Source organism: Trachurus trachurus (assembly GCF_905171665.1).
Source record: "Trachurus trachurus genome assembly, chromosome: 2".
Taxonomy (NCBI): domain Eukaryota; kingdom Metazoa; phylum Chordata; class Actinopteri; order Carangiformes; family Carangidae; genus Trachurus; species Trachurus trachurus.
In genome coordinates this window covers 12,851,091-12,877,486 of record NC_139914.1, presented here as the reverse complement: position 1 = coordinate 12,877,486, position 26,396 = coordinate 12,851,091, and the positions used below count along the sequence as shown (strand labels likewise).

The following is a 26,396-nucleotide window of genomic DNA, read 5'->3' as shown; positions in this document are numbered from 1 at the left end:
CATTTTAAGGCAGAAAAAAACTTTATGTTAGAAGGAAGGGGCTAGAATCACTTTTCGGCAAGTGGAAATGTACATTTTATGGGTTGTATCAGCCATGTGAAGGTATATGCTAAACAGAAATGCAGTTTTTATTTACATGTTCTACTTTTTCTTCATAAGGTGGACGTATATTTTTAGGCTCATACTATGTAGTCGCAAAACATGATCAGAAAAAGATTAAAAATTAAATCATTAATCACAATTATTTGTATGGCAACTAATCGTCAACTAAAACTATGATGTGCAGAGATGATTAGAGGCCCTAAAAGGAAAGGAAATCATCAGCATAAATACCATTAGATACATACAGTAGATAAAGATAAATATTAAAGTTGAGTGGGGTCAACGACTGAATCTGCACCAGGGACAGGTTGTTTTTTGGGGTTGGGGGGGCAGGGGGGCCCCTGGGGGCTCTGGGCCCTCGGGCTGCCGGTTGCGGCCGTAACAGCAGCATCAAGTATTTTATCAGTTGAGGACGATTTGTGGGATTTTTCCGAGGCTCTGACTGCTGACTTTGATCTCTGCATCCATCCAGCTTCAATACGGCTTAACCCTTATCACCGCCAGCCCAGAGACCCACAGCATCAAGACAGATTTATGGGCCCGGACCCCCCGGTTACTTTCAACATGTAATCCATTACAGATTATTGCAGATTACCGATCAGATGCTTCAATGGCTGTTGTAATTAGAAGTGAATGTGTTGACAGCGAGACGTGTGAGATCAGATTGATCCATCGATGTGACGATGTGGCTAATAAATCACATAATAAACAACAACCGAGAGATTTTAATCACACTGTGGTGGTTTCTATGGGTTTGAGAGGAAATCAAATGACTCTAGTATTGATCTGGATTTATTCGGAAAGAGATTCTCAAGATGATTCGACAGTTTTTAAGCTAGATTTTTAGCCAAGATGTTCAAAATATGAATATTTCTAGTTTAAAAGACACAAAATGACCAAAAAGACACGAAAAATAAGGAAAATATCCTCGAAAGATGCTCCAAAATGACCAAAAATAACCATTCAGAGCTTCATGTGTTCAGCAAATGAATGAAAACAGATTAGCGCTGCATCACGATGAAGAGTCCACTCGACAAACGCTGGCTCTAAACCTTCTTGTCATCAGAACAACAGATAATAATTGGAAGGGATTAGAGTTGGTTGTTTCTGGGGTGAAATCCTTCGGGGAGTCTGAATGTCTCTCCACAAGGAAGGAAATTAGCATTCTCCGCTGACGGGACGGACAGTCGACTAAACACTTGAATCAGTGGATTGGATTATTTCGGCTGGGAGACAAAGGAGAGGACACACGCGGGGGATCCCGGGAGGCGCGGCGAGCACTTCAAACATCCCACTTCAGTGTTTTAACCTACAGAAATCCCACGAGATGCTGTAATTAAGCTGATTTAACAACTTTTCTTACACGTCGGCTCAATCAGATGATTTAATCAACACCTTGAGCAGGTTTAGGGGTTAAACAACATCTTTGGATCAATCATATCAATACTGAACATACTTGAGAAAGAGATATAGATTGTGGGGTTGAATGAGACTGGGATTGTGAGTGTGTACATGTTTTTCAGACCAATCAAATATTAGTTTCCTTGCCTCTACTAATTTTGTTTATTCCAACAGGTTATCACAGGTCAATTTGAGTATCTCGTTTCTCCATCTGTATGCTGCTCGACACAAGACTCCTGCAACAACGTCCAGAGGAACCTGTGACCTGCATTATAGACACATCACAGTATCGCTGCAGTGCTGGGTTCAATTTCTGTCTCTTCTCCTCTTCAGGTAACACTGAATTCCCATCTCCTTCGCTCCCAGCTACGCTAGCCTCGCACCCAAAATGCACCCAAAAAACTGCACCATTACACCATGAGCACTGTTCCCTCTAAGGTGTTTTACTGCTCCACCTCTTTGCCCAGAAGACAAAAAGAGTTGCACACTCAAATATCCCCGACTAGTTTACTGTTTATTTCTCCCTAATGTGGCTTCGAATTGTGAAATGTATGACCTTAACCGTGGTCTGTAGTGCAACTACCATTTAAGTTTTTGCTTGACAATTATTATTACTGTTCATATCAAGAATGCTTCTGTGCCAAGAGTTGATGACACCAACTTGATGTTAGTCATTTTTTTCATATTGTTCATATGGCAATAAATGCAAAATCTATTTTGCCAAAACACTGTTGTATTTTGTTATCATTAACTGTAACTGACCTAGATATGGAGCAGCCTTTAATGTTGTCAAAATAATCTGTTTTTAATCATAATAGTAATAGCCAATTGTATTGATATTTGGAGTTGGAGAGGTGAGGCCATAGCACCAGCATGTGGACGTACTGTGTGTACGCTTAAGCTGTCGCTCAAAGTCACTCAAGCAGGTCATAGGGGAGTTGAATTTCTGCTCAGGAGTTTTGAAAATTAGAGGGAACATTGACCATGAGTCACTATTTTGCAACCTTATGTGTTGCGGAAATGAGCTACAAATGTTGCAATGTGCATTTTTTTGCAGAAACAGATGTAAAAGATAGTTTTAAACTTCTCATCCAGTACCATCAACCACTTCTACATACCTGATCCATCATCCTCTGCAGGCGTGTCCACTGTCCAGACGTCCAGCTCTCACAGCGTCCAATCAGATCATGAGGAAACCGATTCCCATCCGTGTGCGTACTGTACATGTTGCAGAAGAAAGAAAAAGTCATTCAGTTTTTATGCTATTTTACATTTACATGTGAACATAAAGTGGTCTAGAAACAGCAGTTTGAAACCAGTTTAGTCCAGATTGACAGCTGTCAGTCAGAAAGGGAAGTAGGAGGATTATTTTCAGTCACTTTCAGTTTTCCATCCCAGTGGCCATGCACAGGAATCATTAAGTTTATAGATTCAACTTCCTCACTGATGATCTGGTCAGTTTCTATTTGATAAAGTTAGAACAGCGCCCTCTTCTTGTGTTCATGAAGTTATGCACAAACTATGAGAGATTCATAATCTTATATTTATTCACAGGAAAAAAAACATCCCCATACTTCCTGAGAGACAAAAACAGCAAAATGATCAAACTAAAAATCAATTAACAAACTGATAAACACTGCATAAACTCATCATCATGCATGTTTTAAATAACATTTCTAATCCTATAGGACGCTCATCTTCACTTCTACTATGAATATTCATGCTGACCTGTGATTTCATTTACTATGCACTCTCACCACTTGATTGGCTGAATTTGAACAATATGCTGCATAACGTTGCGTCCATAAATTAGAGATAAATATTCCACTACGAAGCCCCAGTTTTTTTTCAATGGGAGTGTGTGTGAACATCAGCTGCAAAACATCTGGAGAAGTGAAGGAAAGAAAAGAGTTTTAAGCTTCAGCACTGAGGAGAGGGCGTAAAAGAAAAGTAATCTGTGGCCCCCCGAGGTGCAGAGGACGAAACACAGCACTTGAAAAAGATCTATTATCCGTCTATCGCAAACTATCTCTCCTTTCTAAAAAAAAAAGAAAAGAAAAGATGCTTAGGGGAGTGTTTGAAGAGGAATGAGCGGTTCAGGGGATGAAGCTATAGACTCCCGTGGACTCAGGGCTGTGTTTGAGGATTATGAGGCCGGTTTACATTCAGAGTTGAGGGCCTGGTGCGATGGATTCAGGCATCTGAAGGTGTCTGGATCAGGTGTGCATTCCCGTAAAGAGTGACAGACAGGTGAAGTTCACAGTTGAAACTGTGTGTGGCACAGAAAGTGGACAGAAAATGGGAAAAAGTGAAAAGTGAAGGGAAAGAAACAACAGGTTGAGGACTTTTCTTCCCTGGCCTACATTTTTTCATTCATTTTTTTTCCACATAAGAAGATAATCTACATAGATCAGTGCTTGTATATATTATCATTGTAAATTTGGGAATAAAAGGATGAATGATAGCCAGTCTAACAGTCCCCCTTTGTTATTCTGGTGAATTTGTGAATAACAAGCTAAAATTCACACAAATTAATTGATATAGGTTGATAAGTTAGCAGTTTTTTACTAACTATCATACACAATATGTAGTATTTATTTCGTATTTATGTATATAATCTATTTCCAACGCATTAGTCATGCTGAAAAAACAGTTTTAAACCTTGCTACTTCCCGTAGAGGAGGGGGCGGGGACAAACGTGCTAGCTGCAATTAGCACCAGATTAGCATACGGGTTAGCCGATGCTAATACCGCCTAATTAGCCCAAACATACGGATAAAAACTGTCCACTCACCTCATAATGCGGGAGTATAGATGTCCTGTGTCATTATCCGCACAAACAAACATATTGTGTATCCGACATTTGAAAGAAAAATGCATTAAAAGGCAGAAACACGATGTACACAAACGAACGGTCGCTTTCAGGTGATTTGATGTGGATGTTTTTTTTTTGTTTTTTTTTAAACTTTATTAACATTTGTGTACAGAACAATACTGTTGTGCCAGGGGAAAATAAAATAAAAAATATAAATATACAAAGAGTTTATGTTTACCATGTATATATAAAAAAATAAAATATCTATATATATGTATATAAAAAAAAAATTAAAAAAAAACATTGAAGTAAAGAAGATCATATTAAATAAATAAATAGGCTACTTATCCAAAATAAAATTGGTTTTTAATGCTTTTGGTGTTTCAAGTCCTTTGGTGTCGGTGCCATACTGAAAAAGCTCTTTCAAAAAAAACTGCAAAGTTTGGTTTTCCGTCAGTCCATTTTCTTTTCTGTATGTGAAATTTTCCTAAAAATAAAACAAGTTGTAGGCTACAAAAAAAATTAAATCATTATCCAATTAGTTATCATCAAAATAAAGAAAAATGTCCTTTTCATGTAGATGTATTGGATGACCAGTTTTTCTTTCAAGAAAGTTTTGTACATTCAACCAAAGATTTGATGTGGATGTGACACAGGTGAGACACTTCCGGTCTCCATCTGGCTTCCTCTCAGTGTCCACGCCCACAATTTCACATAAAACAAATATAGAAATTCACCCCAAGTACAGTTGTTATGAAGGAGAATTAACACAAAGAGACCAAAAAATATGATGTAAACATGGTTTCCATTGTAATATTGGGAATCTGAACATGCAGATCTCATGAAAACTTTTGTAAGTAACATCACTCCTCTGTTTCTGCTAGAAAAAAGAGCAGTAAGAGTTATCCACAAGGCAGGTAATAGAGATCCCTCAAATAGATTTTTTATTTCTGCAGGTTTGTTGAAAATGGCTGATATAATAGAATTACAGACCCTAAAAATAATGTTTAAAGCAAAGAACAGATCATTACCAGAACATCTACAAAGCTTGTTTAAATTGGAGGAAGAGGAGAATAACAGACTGAAGGTTGATTTTAAACATATATTTGCAAGGTTAAGCTTAAAACAAATGTGTATTTCTGTTGCAGGTGTAAAAGTATGGCATTCACAAAGCAAGGAATTGAAAAGTTGTACAAGTAGCCTATGTCTCAGTTTAAGAAAATGTTTAAAAAAGTAAAGATAAGTACGTTTTTTTGTCATTACTATGTTTCATCATCTTTAATATTTTGAAACAGATAATAATATTGGTGTTGAAGTAAGCCAATGAAATTTGTAACAACAGAGAGGGGCAGGTATTATAAGTTTTCTTCATCCTGCTCCTTTTCATTCATGGTGAAAATGTGTACACAATGTATAGGCTATGTGCAACTATGTGAGAATGTACATACCATGAATGAAATAAATCGAAAATGAAATGAAATGAAAACTGGAAAAAAAAAAAAGAAGAAAATTAAATCATCTAAAGACAGAACGGAAAAAGAATCAAACAAGAGCAGAAAATACACCGAAAAAATGTGATAAAGAATGGTAGAAGAGTGGTTGGTGGTTCAGATAAAGTACAGAGGACGCCATCTAGTGTCTGTAAGCTGCATTGCAACTTCAAGTGGTGTGCAGGAAATAAAATGAATCACTGCTGCCATGAAAAGGTCATAAATTAAACAACTGTTGCATTGACATAATCAACATGTTACAATACAGCAGCAACAATACAGCAGTGGATAATTTAATTTAAAATACTTCCAAAATAAGGGTTAAGGTTTAATCACATAGAAAATGTCACACATACATGCACGCAAACAGTAAAAATACAAATATATAGCTACAAATTAAATATGATAATGTTCTTACACTGAAACTAAACTGTTATGCAGCAATCATCTCATTGGTTCTCCATGTGCTCCCTTTTATTCTGAAAAGGCCAAACAGGATGTGTTCTTCCACTCCTAGAACAAAAAGGTGGGGGGTAGTAAAAAAGAAGTTGCAGCTGTTAATGGCTCCTCCTCTTCTCCTCCCCCCCCCTGTAGTATCTATAAAAGTGTGTGTGTCTCACGCTGATGACACTTTATTCACAGGGCTCTCATTATAGGTGCACTGTGAAAACCAACGAGCTTAAACTTTCTCTTCCTCTTCCAAAAAGGACAATCAAAACAGCAGAATGGTGAGTGTGGACTCATAATTACTATTATTCATAAGTAATACTGGTGTTATCCCTTTGTTAAAACTTTTCAAAATGGCACAGATTTTCTTTTGGTAGGCCTGCTGCTGAGAACTGCAAGTCATATGTGACACAGGAAGCAGTTTTAAACTCTTATAATAAGCTGATTTTGTATAGATTTTTCACAAACTGTGTGTGCTCTTGTGTAATGCTTCTACTTTAAAGGCCCCAGGCTGCTTATGAAATACATTTTTGGCATGGAAGGAGGCCATGGAAAGGCTTTATGTGTTTAGAATGAGGGGGAACATGAAGGCAGGCGGTGGAAATATGCTACCAGCCATGTGGCTCTGCTCTGGCTCTGCAGTAAAGGTTAACTGCTTCCATATGGGGACTGGGAGAGGACTGTCTGTCAGGCAGGAGGGGTGTGCTGTGCTTGTTTGCCCGCCCGGCCAGGCTGGTTGGGAATGCTGATGTGGCTTCCAGCAGCAGACGCTTGTGTGTTTTACATTTCTATTTCTGCCGCTCACCAACCTCGCTGATAAGCTGCTTGCATTCCTGCAGACCTGAGGCTCTTCTGAATACACCAACTTCACAGAAACAGGCTACGCACTTGAAACAAATAAGAAAAAAATAGAAGAGAAGAGAGAATATACAAGAAGCGCACTGTTTCTGTTGTCAAACATGAGGTGAGGCACATGACGTTAAATCCTCGAGGTCTTGGATCAACATTTTTACAAGCTCATAAGATCTCGAGAGTCTTAAGTCCATTCCAGGACGCGGACTTTTCTCTTTTGACTTGACTGCAAACAGCACAGTGTGTCGTAATGTTTGCAGATCGTTTGGAAAGCAAAGAGAGAAAAAAAAAACCAGAAGTGAGTGAGAGCGGTTAACTGAACTGAAAGGCCATTTCCCAACCGGTTGTAATTCTTGCGAGTCTTCCTGCATGCAGGGCCATTTGCAACATAAAAGCAAAGGAAGTTGCCAGTTGGGAGTCCATAAACCACCTTTTTAAAGCGCTGTCACTGTGGGTTTTAGCTGGAGATAATCAGCATATAGGATTCTTGGGTTTGTTTTATTCACATTACAATTTGGTTTTATGGTTTTGGCGGGAGCTCCCCCTGCGGCACCTCGGTCGGCTTGGAAAAACAAACATTCCTGGGTTTGATTCCAAATTCTCAAATACTTTAAAATTATTTCCCCCGACCCCCCCTCAACCCCTTCGCGGTACAATGCTCCTCTTATGTTTGCTCTCACATGGCGGCACCTGGACGTCAAACGTGACGTAATCATGGTTAGGACAAGATACAGGAAGCAGATAATTACCCCCCAGTGTGGACACAAACTTCCTCGTTCGTCCTCCTTCTCTGGCCTGGAAGTGTAAATTTCACAGGCTTGTTTGTCCTGTAAACATGATGAGGCCGTGTGGTGTGGTGTGTCGCAACATTCACGGAGAAAAACAGGCCAGCAGCACCACTCCCGCTTCTCTCACATCCTGTCGAGCAAATGTCAAAACCGTATGACTCACACAACCGGAAAAAGGAACAGCTTTTGTGATACTGCGTCACAGCATTCTGCAAGTTGCATGTTGCATTTTGCACACACTAGACAACACTGCAAAAACTCAACTATTCTCTTTCCACTTAAAATAAGACTCATCACCTCAAAATTAGCTTGTTTTTAGACAATTTTAACTTGAAATAAGTAGAACAATCTGCCAGTGAAAGCATGTTTTTTATGCTAAGGAAGAAAAACTTGCTCCACAATCAGATTGTTCTACTTATTTCAAGCGAAAAGTGTCTAAAAACAAGCTACTTTTTAATGTGATGAGTCTTATTTTAAGTAGAATGAGACTTGTTTTGACTAGAAATGACATTTTTGACATAGAAATAAGACAAATCAAGAATATTTGTCTTATTTCTATGTCAAAAATGTCATTTCTAGTCCAAAACAAGTAAGATATTTGAGTTTTTGCAGTGAAGAAAGTGTTGGCAATATTGTGTCCATGATATAAGCTGCAGAGTTTAAAACAGGTTAGTGGGTTAGAGCTATGTGTGTGTGTGATTGATGCCTCACTCAAAATAGCAGTCTGCTGAGCTGGGTGCCATCGCCATACTTGGCAACTCAGTGTGACACGACACCCCTCCCCCCCTGTCCGTCCCCCCGTCCCCGTCCCTGTCCTCTGTCCTGAGCACAAGGTTCCTCAAGGGAGGTCAATGGTCAAAACAACCCCCCTCAAAAACAACCGTAACGAGCATCTTGAAATAAAACAGGTCTCTCAGCTGTATCAACAAGTTCCTCGCAGCCCCCCATGGAAAAAAAACACACACACTAAAAAATCATGGGTTATCTCTGTAACCCAATTTCTGAGTTATTGGTGTTGGGTTACATTTTGGGGTTATTTTTCCAGAGTATAACACATTTTCAGGGTTATAGGCTATGAATTTAACCCAATTCCTGGGTTGTTCAAGTAATTGGGTTATTTTTCAGTGAGTAACCCATTCATTGGGTTAAAGGTGTAAAAATAACTCAATGTTGACAACACTGAGTTATTTTTACACCCTTAATCTAATGCTAACTACAACATTATGAATATTCAAACCAAAAATTGGGTCAAAAAGAATAACCCAACCTGTTGGGTTAAAATAACCCAAAAAAGGGGTTTGTCCTTTTATTGAACCAGCAGTTGGGTTGTAATTGGGTTATTTTTTAACCCAACTGTTTTTAGTGTGCACACACAAAAAAAAGGTCTGTGCAGTGATCTGTTAACGTGTTGTCAGAGGACTTGTTCTGCTGCCGTGCGTTGGCGGAATCTGGTTGTTTGTGTTGTGCCGGCGGTTTAGTTTGGACGTCACACTGGAAAAACACAACCGGCAAGATGTTTTTAGGCCCCCACCGGCTTATCGCGGGCTTTCCATCGCACAAATTCCACAACCAAAAATAAGGCGGGCCGGTTCCCCTTTAAGTTTGCTAATAGGGAATTATCTCCAAAACGTGGTAAAGGAGGGGGGGGGGCACGAATGATGGTATTTTATGAGGCAATACCTGACGTGTTTGTGTTCTCGTGTTTCCAGTGACAGCTGGGCCTTTTGTTGACAGACTCACTGCAGCAGCCTTTAAAGGGATAGTTCACTATTGAAATTGAAATTTCACTCATTATCTACTCACCCTCATGTATTGTGGACTAAGGGCTGGGAGAAGTTTCAGAGTCCTCCGTGGCTTCTCTGAGTTACAGGGGGTCTCGGCGTAGCACTGCATGTCCATATAACGGTTGCAAATGGATACCAACTGTCTTCGTAACAAAAAGACACAACAAAAAACATCCAAATACCTCCATGCTGCTCGTATGTAATGTCCGTCTTGTATTGAAGCCCCGAAATGCGAAATTGTCCCGGAAAAAATTATATAAGTCTATATTTCAAGCTTGTTTTGTAGCAGAAGCTTCTCGAAGCTCCTCTTCCCGGTTCGTCAAATTTGGAGGTATTTGGATGTTTTTTGGTGTGTCTTTTTGTTACAAAGACAGTTGGTATCCATTTGCAACCGTTATATGGACATGTACTGCTACGCCGAGACCCCCTGTAACTCAGAGAAGCCACGGAGGACTCTGAAACTTCTCTCAGCCCTTAGTCCAAATGAGGGGGAGGAGATAATGAGTGCAATTTGAATTTTGGGTGAACTATCCCTTTAACTTTGCCCTTTTTTTTTTTTTTTTTACAATCAGAACAGACACGTTGCATCCACCTAAGGCACATAGCTTCTTCTAAAGTAATGAGACCAAACAGGGTGCACTCCTTCACCCTCCACCACCACCCACATCATTTACCACTGACCTAGAAATACTTGAGCAGGGCGTGGGAGCACTTTGGCCCCTCGCAGATGCAGCAGTGACAAGACCGTGCTAATGACCAACTGCTGTGCTGGGTTATTTAGATCGGCTGATTTGAATTGTGTCACATCCCTTAAAAGGGGCATTACAACATGCTGTATCACAGTTTTGCGTAACAGTGGAAACCTGCAGAGAAAAGAAGCTGTCATGCAAAACATGTCGACTCCACCCTGTTCTAACTGTCATGTTCAGCACGTCATGACATGTTGAGAAAGCAGATGTGCCTAACCTAAATGGTTCATTATAAAACCTAAATGGTTTGACCTGATTGTGGTTCATGCAGTGACTGGAAATGGGAATAATCATCAGGTTTACACTGCAAAAACTCAAAATCTTACCAAGAATATATGTATCTCACTTCTAGTCAAAACAATCTCATTCTACTTAAAATAAGACTCATCACATTGAAAAGTAGTTTGTTTTTAGACACTTTTTACTTCTTTCAAGCAGATTTTCACTCAAAAATAATCTGATAGTGGAGCAAGTTTTCCTTTCTTATTACAAACACAAAACAACTTGCTTTCACTGGCAGATTTTTTGTACTTATTTCAAGTGAAAATTTGTTTGAAACAAGTGAAAATGATCTAAAAACAAGTTAATTTTTAGGTGGTGAGTTGTAATCTAAGTGGAAAGAGATTAGTTTTGACTAGAAATTAGACATTTTGACAAGAAATAAGAAAAATATTCTGTTTTTGCAGTGTATGAATAAGCATCTGAAATCTAAAACGTTTGTTTTTCCCTCCGCAGCGTGAGTGTATCTCCATACATGTGGGCCAGGCCGGCGTCCAGATGGGCAACACCTGCTGGGAGCTGTACTGCCTGGAACACGGCATCCAGCCCGACGGCTGCATGCCCAGCGACAAGCCCACCGGAGGCTACGACGACTCCTTCACCACCTTCTTCAGCGAGACCGGCACGGGGAAGTACGTCCCCAGGGCCATCTTTGTTGACCTGGAGCCCACAGTTATTGGTGAGGAGTAAATAAATACATTTTAATAACTGTATGTTTATTTCTGATGTAAGTGTGAGAGGGTGTATTATGCACATGTGTATGGATGTTTAGAACGCACTGCAAAAACTCCAAATCTTTCCAAGAATATTTGTCTTATTTCTTGTCAAAATGTCTCATTTCTAGTCAAAACTAATCTCTTTCCACTTAAAATAAGATTGATCACCTAAAAATTACCTTGTTTTTAGATCATTTTCACTACCATCAACTAATTCACTTGAAATAAGTAGAAAAATCTGCCAGTAAAAGGAAGTTTTTTGTGCTCGTAATAAGGAAGAAAAACTTGCTCCACTATCAGATTTTTCTACTTATTTCAAGTGAAAAATTGTTTGAAACAAGTGAAAATGATCTAAAAACAAGTTAATTTTTAGGTGATGAGTCTTATTTTAAGTATAATGAGATTTGTTTTGACTAGAAATTACATTTTCACTAGAAATAAGACAAATATTCTTGGTAAGATATTTGAGTTTTTGCAGTGCGCTATGTAAATTGATAATTCTTACCTTTCTATTGTTCTTATTCACCTGCCCGGGGACTACGGATGGAAAGTAGCTAGTAAGCTAAATCCGGTACAAGGCATCTCTTCTCATTTCGAGACTAATGTTATTTTGTACATTGTCCCTGATACAAATAAACTTATTAAACTAAACTAAACTAAGAAGCAGGAGAGTCCAGTTGACTTGATTTAATCACCTGACCTGGACAAATGAGAATTTACAGACATAGCCTATAAAACTATAAAGTTTCATCTGTCTGATCATTACCTGGATGAACCAAGACAGTGGAGAACTTTGTAACCTAAGTTACTTATTTTATTTTATTTTATATGACCTACTTATAGTTGTTTTCCTCTCCTGGACTTTGCACTGCTATTTGACTCAAAAACAAACTGTCCAATAAAAGTCTCCAGAGTATTTCATCTGGTTCCTCTCACAATGTTTAAACATCTCCTCTTGTCTTTTCAGATGAGGTTCGCACAGGAACATACCGACAGCTTTTCCACCCCGAGCAGCTGATCTCAGGGAAGGAGGACGCCGCCAACAACTACGCCCGCGGTCACTACACCGTTGGAAAAGAGCACATCGACTCAGTTCTGGACAGAATCCGCAAATTGGTAAGAAGACAAACTAGGCTAAAGTTTTTAAAGGGATACGCCATCATTTTTTTTGCCTCTCTCCCGAGTCCATGACCAGCAGATAGACACCATCCTTTCGACTGTGCGTGCAGTAACAAGGGAGATACGGGCAGAGCTGGTGCACTGCTAATTAGCTTAGCTCAAATGCTGGAAGTGTATGGGTAGTGTTAGCCTGCCTCCTACCCAAGCCGAAATCAGCAGTCAGAAGCTCTAAACTCTGTAAATATATCACTTTATCGACATTTCAAACATGTGTAGGTGAGAAAGTAGCTGTTTAGATCAGCAGTGTGTCGTTAATTTGTCTAAATACCAGCTGTTTACAATTTTGTTCGGACGAATTCGGCGCTACTCAAGCTAGCCGTTGTGACCAACGCACTTCCGGTTACTTTCACAAAATAAAACACCCGTTGCCCTTTACATACAGAAGTGCTTTTACTTTGAAATAGGAAGCTAACCTACCCTCGATGTAGCTAGCTTGAACCAAAATAAAGCGTCTTTGCTTGAACCCTCCGTTTTGACCGATCTCGTTCCGTTAGCGGCATTTGACCGCTCAAGATGCCTTACCGGAGAGTTTTGTCAGCTCTGAGATGAAGATCGGTCCGTTTAGAGTTGCTGAAGAGTCTCTGATGACTTTAGGAGGAGGCAGGCTAACACTACCTATACACTTCCAGTGTTTGAGCTAAGCTAATTAGCGGTGCACCAGCTCTTACCGTATCTCCCTTGTTATTGCACGCACAGTCAAAAGGATGGTGTCTATCTGCTTGTCATAGACTCGGGAGTGACGCAAGACACAAAAAACCCTTTAAAACAACCAGTTATTGATTAGTTCAGTGTTATTAAATCTCTAAATTCTTCTCATCTCGCAGTCGGACCAGTGCACAGGCCTCCAAGGCTTCCTGGTCTTCCACTCCTTTGGTGGAGGAACCGGCTCAGGCTTCACCTCCCTGCTGATGGAGCGCCTCTCGGTGGACTTTGGGAAGAAGTCCAAGCTGGAGTTTGCCATCTACCCCGCCCCCCAGGTGTCCACGGCCGTGGTGGAGCCCTACAACTCCATCCTGACCACCCACACCACCCTGGAGCACTCGGACTGCGCCTTCATGGTCGACAACGAGGCCATCTACGACATCTGCCGCAGGAATCTGGACATCGAGCGTCCGTCTTACACCAACTTGAACCGCCTCATTAGCCAGATCGTGTCCTCCATCACCGCCTCGCTGCGCTTCGACGGCGCCCTCAACGTGGACCTGACGGAGTTCCAGACCAACCTGGTGCCCTACCCCCGCATCCACTTCCCCCTGGCCACCTACGCCCCCGTCATCTCGGCGGAGAAGGCGTACCACGAGCAGCTCACCGTGGCCGAGATCACCAACTCCTGCTTCGAGCCGGCCAACCAGATGGTGAAGTGCGACCCCCGTCACGGTAAATACATGGCCTGCTGCCTGCTGTACCGCGGCGACGTGGTGCCCAAGGACGTCAACGTGGCCATCGGCAACATCAAGACCAAGCGCAGCATCCAGTTCGTGGACTGGTGCCCCACCGGCTTCAAGGTGGGCATCAACTACCAGCCCCCCACCGTGGTTCCTGGAGGAGATCTGGCCAAGGTGCAGAGGGCCGTGTGCATGCTCAGCAACACCACCGCCATCGCCGAGGCCTGGGCGCGCCTCGACCACAAGTTCGACCTGATGTACGCCAAGAGGGCCTTCGTCCACTGGTACGTCGGAGAGGGCATGGAGGAGGGGGAGTTCTCTGAGGCCAGAGAGGACATGGCCGCCCTGGAGAAGGACTACGAAGAGGTCGGCATTGATTCGTTCGAGGAAGACGAGGAGGGCGAGGAGTATTAGAGCCAATAAGAGCCGGATTGGATTGGAGGAAGGGTAGAGCTCTCTAGGCTCGACAAAGGTTTTATCTCGTCAAGAAATGGGTTTCATGTCCGACTGTCAGAGGTGTTAATGTGCAGTTTAACAACTGGTTTGTAGACCACTAATAAACACTAATGTCACTGCCAAGCAGCAGTTTGTCCAAGCTCAATCCCATGGTGTTTGGTTTTATTGAAAATCACTCTCCTGTGAGAGAGAATGTACCTTTACCTTCTTTTCTAAATAAAGCTGTTTACACCTACAGTACCTCTGCTTTCTTGTTCGGTACCTTTTCCTCAAGATTACTTGCACACTAAAACCAGTTGGGTTAAAAAATAACCAAATTATAACCCAACTGCTGGTTCAAATAAGGACAAACCCCTTTTTTGGGTTATTTTAACCCAGCAGGTTGGGTTATTCTTTTTGACCCAACTTTTGGGTTGAATGTTCAACCCAAGAGTTGGGTTATGCTAACTACAACATTTAGTTATTTTTACACCCTTAACCCAATGAATGGGTTACTCACTAAAAAATAATTAAATTCATAGCCTATAACCAATAACTCAGAAATTGGGTGACAGAGATAACCCAACATCTTTTAGTGTGTGACTAAGGCTATTTAGGAAATAGTTAAAGTGCAAAAGTGGCGTCCAAAACCCTTTTATATTTAATTAACAGTGATGTAAACTGAATGGAAAAGCAGAAAATCTTCACAGTGCAGCAGCTTTTCAACCGTCAGCTCAAATCCGACACCGGTGTGTTTCTCTATAAACATCAGCTGAGAACATAACTCACATTTTCCACACAGATTTATTCAATGAGGTGCGGCATTTCAGAAATGTTGCTCACATAACAAAAAGGAGACAGATTACAATCTGCAGGGGTTAATACACATCAGTTATGGCTCTGTTAGTACATGAAATAACCTTTCCGGCCTCCAGAAACTGAAATGCCAGTAAGCTATAGCTGCAGTGCATCTACTGCACTGCTTTCAATTGAAAACAAGCTACAGTGCATAAACATTTATGGCTGAATCCTTTCCAGATATATGTACATTAATTCATTTATTTGCTTATTATGTGCATTAACTGGTCCCTGTTTTTTTTTTTTTTTTCAGGATCACAACATCATGTATTCGACATCTTTGTGTTTATTTTGCACATTTTCTGGACCCATTTGGAAATGTAATAATCGTCCGCGAGAGCATTCACATCACATGCTGTAGTTGAACTAGAAAAAACAGTTTATAAAAAATAAATATCCCTTTGTTATTGCTTAAAATACGATCTGAAAATATCTTCCCATGTAAGTCAAATGAGAAGGTTATGACTCAAGTGCTGCGGGTTACAGAGAGAAGTTAAAAACGACTACGTACATTTCCTACACAATGTTTCTTTTACTGTTGGACGCTGAAAAGTGTCGATGACTGCACCGTTGGAAGAGATTAACAGATGTACAGTCATCTGAGTTTCAATCAGTCCAGAAAATACTGTATATCAAAGTAAATGTCATATTTAAGGCAGAGTTAATGTTGTTAAAATGATTTTTTAACACTGATTAAGCTGAATTTGGCTTTTTTTATATTCTAATGATGCAGTTATTGCTTAAACGCAGGCAAGAAACATGAAAAGTCAGTATGTTCTTGCTCCACATGGCAGTTATGACCCCTCTCTCGGATATTACCATTATTTTTTACTCATACATTCTTTAAAAAAAAAAACCTTGCAACCTTTAAAACACCAAGAAGACTCTTCCGCTTCTCGTATCATGTAGAAACCAGCTGAGAGAAATGTAAATGATAATAAAACACTGACGGCCCTGAGAGCTGAACGCACTGCAACGCTAGAAAACAGATGTAAACAGACAAATCTACACTGCATATACTCACAACATAACAAAAGCGTTTCCAGGGGGACACTATGAAGTGATGAACCCGGCTGTCAAAATGACGAATATGTGTGTTTTCTTAAGCTGCAGCGTATGGATCACTCAGGGCCACTGTGAATAAGTCGTGTTAGGCCTTTTTAAAAAGGTTGGCAGTGTTTAATTATTAGATAAACTGATTTGATTGTAATGATGATACATAACCATCTGTAAAACGACTTCCTCCCAAACAAATAGTCCCTCTAAACTCCAGATTGATCAGGACACTGTCGACTCACCTCCTCCTCTCTTCTGGGGTCAAAGCAGGAATCAGAGATAATAAAAAAAACATGGCTTTTCTAGCACCGAGCTAATTTCAATATTCATATCAACAGAATATCTGACACGTCACAAACAAAAGCTGCACCTTTGGAAACACAGTCAGCTGTTGAGGCTGCCAGAGTGTGTGTTACTGTAGGTCACCTGAGCTCAACTTAGGTTCAACATGTGGGATAATCCTCTATAGCACCATATAAGAGGGGCTAAACAACATAAACTAATTATTAATTAGAGAAAAAACTTATTTACAACGCACCAGGTACAGTGCAAAGACAGATAAGAGCGTGTGTGTGGACACTTCTGGATTTCCCTTTGTCCAGTGTTGTGTGTGTTTATATGTGTAAATGTGTGTGTATGTGTGTGTGTGTCTATCTCTTAGAGTGGCCGATGCTGTTCTCTATGCACAGCACCACGTAGGCGCTGGAGCAGCTGCTGGAGGTCTGCTGGAGCAGGCTGCCGCTCTGCAGCGCCGACGCCATGCCGCTCAGCGCCTGGTCGCCCACACGCCACGTCTCGCAGAAGCCGTCCACCTGCTGATGACCCGTGCTGGTCGACCCGTGCCACATCGACTTCTCCGGCCTGGGACGAAATGAAAAACATTTTATTAACGTAGGGCACTCATAGAAATACTAGGGAACTCAAATGTCAACCCTAGAGTGTTATAGGAGGATACTGGAAAACTTTTTTTCTTCCAAGTCAGAAAGAAATTACCCTGAAAAACAGAAAATAATTATGCTAATGATTCAAAAAAACAAACAAAAAAATAAATTACTCAGAAAAACTGGATTTTTTTAAATTATTAGTCAAGTAATATAGCAATAAGCAAGCAATAAAACGTATAGATCAAAAACCAATGAGATGGCACCATTGTGGCATCCTGAGAAAACACAACCTTCTGGCATTTGAAAACTTTATCATTTACTGTAACATCAGACTGGTTTTTAAATGTCTTCATAACTGTGTATCAACCCTGTTTTCTGCACTGATAAAAAGCCAAGTAAACACACGAGCCTCCTACAATGGCGGCTGCATTGTTCCCAAGTGTACAACATCATTTGGACAGTCTGCCTTCTCAATAAAAGGGGTTAACCTATGGAACACTTTACCCACTCACCTGAAACTGGAAACTGACACAAACTATTTTAACAGAGAGTAAAAGAGACTAAAAGCATGGCTAAAAGCAAAACAACAATGCCCACATGTTTGCTCAATCTCCTCTCGTTGATCATGTGCTCTGTATTTTTAGATTAGTATGCTACTGTTGTGATGTTGTGTCATGCACTTGGTTTTATCTCATATTCTTGATAATATGTTCTGTGCTTTTCAGTCATTTCAGTATTTTTACTGTATTCATTTACAATATAAGGACTGGTTCTCAGTTACAGTATTACTGTATTTTTGCTGTATTTTTATTTGCAGTATTAGTACTGTTGTTCAAAGTATTGCAGTGTAAGTGTTTTTTTCAATTAGTTTAGCTTCATTTACATTTAACTGTAAATGGGTTTACAGTACAGAATAATTACATATGATATGACCGAATATTTTCCCACAATCCTTTGCTATTTCCAGTTATATACTGTGCTCACCATGTGCTGTCAGTGAGGACGTTCTTGCCATCGAAGGAGTAGATCGGCACATCCTTCATTCTGCCGTCGGTGAAGATGGCGTCCCAGCTGTCGAACAGGACCTCATCCTGAGAGAGACGGGACAACACAAGCAGCTTAGAACATCTGGTGGCTACTAATAGCAGCAAAGACAGCAATTACATTAAGATGGCTTAAACAGGATCCCTCACCTATATATATATACTATACTGAATGGGTAACAACTCTAAGAAATATTTACACAATGGAAAAACATTGTTGAGATTACAGAAGGAAGCGTTTCTAGGAAGATGGTTACCATTAATGGAAGTTGTGGCAAGAAGTTAGCCAAAACGACCGGATCGCTTACTTCTGCTTTAAGTGTATTTATGCAAAGGAAATTCATAACCCATGATTAGTTTGATTTTTGATATTTTTGATATATTTGCTTGTCTTGTATTGTGCATCTTTGTCCTCTTCACTGTCTTGTTTTTTCCTTAAGTACTTTGATTATTTAAAATTTAGATTTTTTTATTATATATATATATATATATATCAACTACCGACAACATTTCTCCCAAAATTGAAATAAAAATATTGTCATTTAGAGCTTTTATTGGCTGAAAATGACAACTGGTCAAAATAACAAAATATATCAAGTCTTTTCAGACCTTGAATAATAATAATGCAAAGAAAACATGTTAATATTTATTCCTAAACAACACAGTAAGAATATTTTAACTCAGGAATCAGTTTTTGTGGGATAATGTCAATGTATAATCCCAGCTACGTATATAAACAACATATTGGCTACTAAGACCACTTGTAAAATGAATTGTCCTACTGGGTGTTAAAATATTACTGACCTTCAGGTTGACGATGGGCAGGCGGTCCCTGTCGCTCCTGCGGACGATGCTGTGCAGGTCCTGCAGCCGGGCCGACAGGAAGGCCCGGAAGGTTCCCTTCATCCCGATGGCCTGAGCCTGGGTGAAGCACAGGAAGTCGGCGCCGCGGATGCCCCTCATGGACCCGGTCTGAGGCGAGTTCAGGGCGATCAGGTGGAGCTGCGGAAACACCCACACTCTGTATCAATACACACATCTGTGATCAAACCAGGTGCAGCTTTAGATGTATCGACCGAATCGCCTTGTTGTTTACATTCTACTTCTGGGTAGAAAACCAGCATGTAATTTGAATGAGATCAATAGTAACGAACGAGAGTTTAGCTATATACTATATCATATTTTTCACGCCCTATCACCGTTTAGACCAGGGGTGTCAAACTCATTTTAGTTCAGGGGCCACATACAGCGCAATTTGATCTCAAGTGGGCCGGACCAGCATAATCTATAAATAAAAAGAACTTTGAATTTTTCCCTTTGTTTTACTACCTTTTACAAAACATATTATGAACAACCTAAAATTTCTTGCTAAAAAAATATGTGCAATTTCAACAAAAGTATACCTCTTCTGTCTTCTATGTAATTTTTACACTTGGCAAATTCATCCTGAGGGCCGGATTGGACCCTCTGCCGGGCCGGTTTTGGCCCGTGGGCCGCACATTTGACACCCCTGGTTTAGACAAATGTGAAATGATTGAAGAAACATTACTATTTCTGTGTGTGTGTGTTTTGTGTTGCTATGTGTTGTATTATTCAGTTTTGGGGGAATCACAGTGTCTAGAAAGCATCAGTGGCTCAGCTGACAGGGACAGCTAACGGCCGTAGCTAATGGCAGTAGCAAACTAACGGCGGTAGCTAAGCTAACGGCGGTAGCTAAACTGACGGCGGTAGCTAAGCTGACGGCGGTAGCTAAGCTGACGGCGGTAGCTAAGCTAACGGCGGTAGCTAAACTGACGGCAGTAGCTAAGCTAACAGCGGTAGCTAAGCTAACGGCGGTAGCTAAACTGACGGCAGTAGCTAAGCTGACGGCGGTAGCTAAACTGACGGTGGTAGCTAAGCTAACGGCGGTAGCTAAACTGACGGCAGTAGCTAAGCTAACAGCGGTAGCTAAGCTAATGGCAGTAGCTAAGCTAACGGCGGCAGCTAAGCTAACGGCGGTAGCTAAGCTACGGCCGTAGCTAAGCTAACACCAGGACGTCAGCTGTTAAGACCCTCCCGTTGTGGGACACGACATGAAACTACTCCAGTTAGCTCAGTCATGTTGGAACTCAGATATCCGCTGGAGAAAATATTTTTTCATGGACCGTTTATTGAGTCACTGAGTTATTAAAGTTAAACAGGTAGCTAACCGTTAGCCCGGCTAATCTATGATAACCATGACTAATTACAAAAATGTGCACACAGAAATAGTAATGTTTGTCCAATCATTGGTTTTATAGACTTAACAAACATCAGATTGTCACATGAAAAAAAAAAAAAAAAAAAAAAAATCTAAACTAAATCAAAACTAATCTCTTTTCACTTAAAATAAGACTCATCACCTAAAGATTAACTTGTTTTGAGATCATTTTCACTTGTTTCAAACAAATTTTCACTTGAAATAAGTAGAAAAATCTGCCATCTTATATTTTATAAGATTATTTTATTTATTTTGACTAGTGTATGGACTGGACTCGTACCCCTGGACCTGACGTGTGGTGGTGGACCGGGGTCTCGGGTAAGGAAGGAGGCGGTCTTCGCTGCGGGGTGACCGGGTAGCGGTTGTCCGGGTGCGGCGGACGCTCCTGAGTGTGGACAGAGTACCTCCCGTCCGGCAGGTACTGGCGATGTTTGTAACTCGGGAACCTCGGATCGGTGGGTGACGGGTACCGCGGGTCGGGCTGATATCTGGGATCGGGGTGCGTTGGGTATCTTGGGTCTGGGTGCGTTGGGTATCTCGGGTCTGGGTGCGTTGGGTATCTCGGGTCTGGATGTGTTGGGTATCTCGGGTCTGGGTGCGTTGGGTTTCTGGGGTCCGGGTGCGTTGGCTGTCTAGGATCGGGGTGGGGCAGGTGCTGGGGCTCTTCGTGGTGATGCCTGTCTGGCTGTGCCTGAGTGACCGGTGCCACTGGAGATTCAGGGTGGTGCGGTTGGTGCGGGTGGGGTTGGTGGTGGTGGTGGTGGTCTGGATTCAAGGGAACGACCGGTGGCGGCTCCACGGCTGCAACCTCGTTACCCTGGAGATAATATAACAGGCCATGGTATGCATTAAACAAGAAGAGGTAACGGAGTTGTGCGGAAGATAAAAGACTAGGGATGTCACGAATTACTTGTTTTCACAATTAATCGCGGTATTAAACGCCACAATTAATTAATCGTAAAGATTCTTAAATACTGTCACTTTCCAAAAAAGATTATTTTGTTAACACAGAGGCAGATGTGCACAAAAGTTAAGGTAAATGTAAGAAATACTGGTCCATTTACCTAACGTAACATGGTGGAAATTTAAATGTTAGCGTCTCATTTGAATTAAAATATACTTAAACATTTGGTATAGATGACAATTAATGATTTGAATATTTAAAACACTTCCCCTGGAGGATTAATAATTGGTTACATATGAATAGTAGATACTTAAAATATTTAGTGTATTTTGACTGTATTTTACACATTCATATGTTGTGAAATTATTTAATGCGTAATAATCTTGATAATCGTAATACCGTGATTATTTCTCTGACAATAATCGTACAAAGAAAATCTATAATCGTGACATCCCTATAAAAGACTAAATTTTACTTACATCGTCAGCGGGCAGAGGAATGTAGCCTCCCAGCTGAAAGATAAAGAAGAAGCTGCATTATTCCACAAAGAAAACCAAATTATTTCAGTATTTCTGCATCATTCAGGTTGAATCCAATACAATCCAGTTTTATTTGATGAGCATTTTAAAGTACCCACAGTGGACCAAAGTGCTGTACAAAATAATTAATAAAAGACATCAGAAATTAAAGACATAACAGCTCACATAAGGCATAAAATGACATATTAAATATGAATAAAATAAATTAAAGACATATAACATGGGTAAAAATAATAGCTGTACACTAAAATAAGATAAAATTAGATAAAACAAAATAAAATCAAACAAAGTCAACGTCTTATTAGAGGTTAAAGGCCAAGGAGAGGAGGTGGGTTTTAAGAAGGTTGAAACAGGTTCATTATAATCATTATAAATAAATGATAAATATTCACCTGGACCTGCCGAAGTCCATCTCGGACCCTTAAGTAGAGATCGGTCTGGTCTAAGATGTAGACCAGAGAGCCCTCGGGCTGTCGCCTGGCTGTGGCTGTCAAGGTGTCATAAGACCTCAGCACAGTCACCTGCAAACACACACACACACACACACACACACACACACACACTGATCAGGAGTTTGATTTTACTGGTAATTGTGCAATTTTTTTTTTTTTTATGCGTTCAGTGTCTGTAAACAGATGTAGCGTCCTGCTGCAGGGGGATAAACACTAATCTGGCAACCCAGTGCACATATAATTTTAAAGGAAGAGTTCAACATTGCCATAATCCCTATAGTCATAGCAGTAGGTTCGTTACCTTTCATCACCGGTGCATGTTGTTTTGAGATCAGCAGGGCAGAGACGTGAGCTGCTCAGTGAACACAATGGAGGTGAATGGTACAGTTTCGAAAGCAAAAAGCAAGTAGTTCCAAGTATTTGCTTCATGTGTCATAATGTTACATAATTATACATGATTATTTTATAGTGTGGTGAATGTGCAGGTCACAACTTGTCCACCAGAGCATTCTGGAGTTGTTGGATTGTGTATTTGATGAGTTTGATGAGGGACAGGGGACCTGTATCATTCACCTCCATTGTGTTCACTGAGCAGCTCACGTCTCTGCCCCGCTGATCTCAAAACAACATGCACCAATGATTAAACCTACTGCTATGACTATAGGGATTATGGCAATGGCAAAAGCCTTTTCCTTTGCTTCATTCTTCACAGAAACATGACCATGTCGGTCCTCTCACCCCAGAGGAGGATCCAGGGTGTCCCGGTGCTCCAGGTGGTCCCGGTGGGCCCGGGATGCTGATAGCTGTTATTTAAAGACAGAGTCACGTGAGACTAAACATAAAGACAGACTCCATCCTGAGTGTTTGTGTGATTAAAACTAACTTACTCTGTGTGCCTCGGTGCGTTCCAGTTTCGGTGTGTCCTGGAGCTCCAGGGGGCCCCGGGGGTCCGGGCGGCCCATCATAGCCTCTACCTGGTGGACCTGGTGGCCCGTGGGGGCCCGGTGGACCCACGATGGAGTCACCTGGAGGACCCTAAGAGTCCGAGGACAGAAAAATGGTTCATAGTTTAAAGGGATAGTATCATTTTTTTTTAAGTGGGGTTGTATGATCTGTAAGGAAAAACCCTGGGCGGAGGGATACGTGAGTTGGTTAGGTCCAAATAAAAACTGTGTTTTTCCTGCACGTTGAAGGGCTGGAAAAAATTATATTATAGCGAACAATGGAACTGTGTATATTTTTTTCAGGTAAAACCTCTTTTAGGCCGTGAAAATAGGCCGTTTCTTTGGGTCTGTTCACAACACTGTATGTTGTAAATCTCTGGGCAGGGCTATTATGGGCTGGCGTTGCTAACGGGAGGAGTGCAGAGAGTCTTCTACTGCAATTAAAGTACTTAGGGGCTATTTGTAGATCATACAACCCCACTTTTAAAAAAAATGCTACTATCCCTTTAAGCCAATCGATCGTTATAAAGTCACATGGGGGAAACAAATCCGTGTTTTTGATCTCACCGGAGGTCCAGGAACTCCATGACTCCCTCCGTAGCGCGGGTCGTAATACCCTCCAGATTCTCCTTTCTCTCCCTTCACACCAGGACTTCCCTTCAACTCGTTCTGGACACAAACAAAAACAAAAACAAAAACATAAATCTTCCCACTGTCGATAGTTGAACAATAAACAGCCGTCTAACCAATCAGGACAGTGTGGGAGGTGTAAAGATGACGTCACCTTTAAACGGTAATAGTCGATCTCAGGACCTGGGTGAGAGACAAAAGGTTTTTAAAAATTGTCTGATGATATAAGTTTGAAGCTTTTTTCTGCAGGTAGGTGCAGGTGTGAGCGTTACCTCGAGGCCCTTGAGGTCCTGGTAGACCCTGCTCTCCTCTATCTCCTTTCTCTCCTCCTACAAACAAAAGATAACAGCAGCAAAGGATGAAACAGCAATTTTACCTTTGCAAATGTATGCAAAAGTAAATCCATATTTAACCAATATATATATATGGGTTAAACAAAAAAGAAGAAAGAAAGAAAGAAACTGTATGAGTCACCCCATCATTGATATTGTTTCAGGATGGATTTTTTTGTTGTTGTATCCTTTGTGTTAATTTATTGGAAATAAAAAACATATATACAATAAAAAAAATACAAATAAAAAATAAAATAGCTGGTTATCTTAGCTTAGCATAAAGAATAGAAACAGAGAGAAACAGCTAAAGGGTAACAATATCCACCTGAAGCTCATTACAGAGCAAAAAAGCCACAATCTGACATCCAACATACTATTTATTATATTTTTTTATGCTTTTATATTTAAATGTGTGTGTTTCATATATTTTTATATTGTGTGTATTTATTTTATCCTATTTAAACGGCACCGTGAATGGAAAAAATACGATTTCAATCGCTATATATCATGTAAATCATGTATTTGATGCATTGACAAATAAAGTTGACTTTGATTTTGACTTTGATCAGACTTTGTCAGTATAATCCAAATAAAAAAGTGATATCAGGGGTATCAGACAAGTGGTTTAATGATCTCACCGGGGAAATATCTGCTGGAATCCTCGTATCCCTGAAAAGAAAACACACACACATCCATAAGTAAATATCTGCAACTCCTGCTTGGCCACGGTAAAGACTTCACATGTCCACTCACCCGTCCGTCGACGGAAACAGGATGTCCGGGAGGTCCTGGTGGGCCTGGTGGACCTGGAGGACCCTGGGAGGCAACGAGAGAGATGACTATGACTAAAGACGACGCAGACCGACTGAATAGAGGCTTTAACACGTTATTTAAAAATGGAAACATGACCACAAATTCGAGAATATGTGGAGAAAGGGAAGCGAATCATACACACATTTTCTGGGGATGTCAGAAACTTAACCCATTTTGGCTAAAACGTACACGATATAATTAAGAACATCCTGGGTTATGAAATACCTAAAGAATGTGGTGTTACGGTATGTACCTTGGGAACTTGAACCAATATGTCCTGGTCAAAGACAGATATTTAATAAAAATATTACTGCACTGCAAAAACTCAAACTCTTACCAAGAATATTTGTCTTATTTCTAGTCAAAACAATCTCATTCTACTTAAAATAAGACTCATCACATAAAAAGTAGCTTGTTTTTAGACACTTTTTCCTTCTTTCAAGCAGATTTTCGCTTGAAATAAGTAGAAAAATCTGATAGTGGAGCAAGTTTTTCTTTCTTATTACAAGCACAGAAAACGTGCTTCCACTGGCAGATTTTTCTACTTATTTCAAGTGAAAATTAGTTTGAAACAAGTGAAAATGATCTAAAAACAAGTTAATTTTTAGGTGATGAGTCTTATTTTAAAGTGGAAAGAGATTAGTTTTGACTAGAAATGAGACATTTTGACAAGAAATAAGACAAATATTCTTGGAAAGATTTTGAGTTTTTGCAGTGTGGTCACATGTAAAAAAAAAAAAAACAATAACAATAACAAGAAGATGGTACAAGGCCGAGCCACCAGCTGTGAATGAATGGCTAGAAATCATTAGAGAAGTCCATAACATGGAGAGAATGACATATAGACTTAGAATGAAGGAAAATGTCTTTGTGACTACTGTAAATGGGAGAAGTGGACCCGATGGGACACAGTTGGGAATACCTGAAATCTGTCTTATTCATATTTTTTCTCTTGGATCTGTATACAGTGTAATTTAACAATGGAATTTTTGTTTTTTTGTTCTTTTTTCTCAGTTGTATCTGATTTTTCCAACTGCTCCACACGCAGAATGTAATTCATGGATCTACTGTATATGTATACCATGTTGTTTATATGTGGAGATGAAAAATTTCAATAAAAATTTAAGTTAAAATGGAAAAATGAGCCAAAACCTGCAAAACTCACAGGGTATCCATATCCTCCTGATCCACCGCCTGAATCCCCTTTCTCTCCTTTGCCGCCGTTTAACCCCGGTCGACCCTGCAGCAAAACACACCCACAACCACATTTGAATCATTGA

At 40.5% G+C, this 26,396-nt stretch overlaps 2 protein-coding genes across 2 annotated transcripts in view; one reads left to right on the top strand and one right to left on the bottom strand.

Moving 5' to 3' along the window:
* Positions 1 to 6,438: 6,438 nt before the first annotated feature.
* LOC310998896 (tubulin alpha-1C chain-like) lies at positions 6,439 to 14,680 on the top strand. The gene is made up of 4 exons (XM_083989148.1): positions 6,439 to 6,536; positions 11,164 to 11,386; positions 12,391 to 12,539; positions 13,427 to 14,680. The coding sequence occupies exons 1-4, from the start codon at positions 6,534 to 6,536 to the stop codon at positions 14,399 to 14,401; spliced, it is 1,350 nt and encodes a 449-aa protein (XP_083845274.1). The 5' UTR covers positions 6,439 to 6,533; the 3' UTR covers positions 14,402 to 14,680.
* A 766-nt stretch (positions 14,681 to 15,446) lies between these two features.
* The window catches only part of LOC310998237 (uncharacterized protein), a 43,818-nt gene continuing 32,868 nt past the window's right edge, over positions 15,447 to 26,396 (bottom strand). Inside the window, exons 28-41 of the mRNA XM_083988188.1 lie at positions 26,282 to 26,356; positions 25,057 to 25,119; positions 24,942 to 24,972; positions 24,244 to 24,300; positions 24,126 to 24,154; positions 23,909 to 24,010; positions 23,285 to 23,432; positions 23,136 to 23,200; positions 22,338 to 22,466; positions 21,886 to 21,918; positions 20,783 to 21,319; positions 19,068 to 19,265; positions 18,205 to 18,311; positions 15,447 to 17,197 (exon numbers count right to left, since the gene is read on the bottom strand). Coding sequence (XP_083844314.1) covers positions 16,987 to 17,197; positions 18,205 to 18,311; positions 19,068 to 19,265; positions 20,783 to 21,319; positions 21,886 to 21,918; positions 22,338 to 22,466; positions 23,136 to 23,200; positions 23,285 to 23,432; positions 23,909 to 24,010; positions 24,126 to 24,154; positions 24,244 to 24,300; positions 24,942 to 24,972; positions 25,057 to 25,119; positions 26,282 to 26,356 — 1,785 coding nt within the window. The 3' untranslated portion in view covers positions 15,447 to 16,986. The remainder of the gene's footprint in view (positions 17,198 to 18,204; positions 18,312 to 19,067; positions 19,266 to 20,782; positions 21,320 to 21,885; positions 21,919 to 22,337; positions 22,467 to 23,135; positions 23,201 to 23,284; positions 23,433 to 23,908; positions 24,011 to 24,125; positions 24,155 to 24,243; positions 24,301 to 24,941; positions 24,973 to 25,056; positions 25,120 to 26,281; positions 26,357 to 26,396) is intronic.

Bases quoted from the DNA above. Each gene is read 5' to 3' on its own strand.
- LOC310998896 (XM_083989148.1), top strand. The intron at 11,387-12,390 runs GTGAGGAGTAAA...TTGTCTTTTCAG, and splicing joins CCTGGAGCCCACAGTTATTG to ATGAGGTTCGCACAGGAACA. The intron at 12,540-13,426 runs GTAAGAAGACAA...CTCATCTCGCAG, and splicing joins TGGACAGAATCCGCAAATTG to TCGGACCAGTGCACAGGCCT.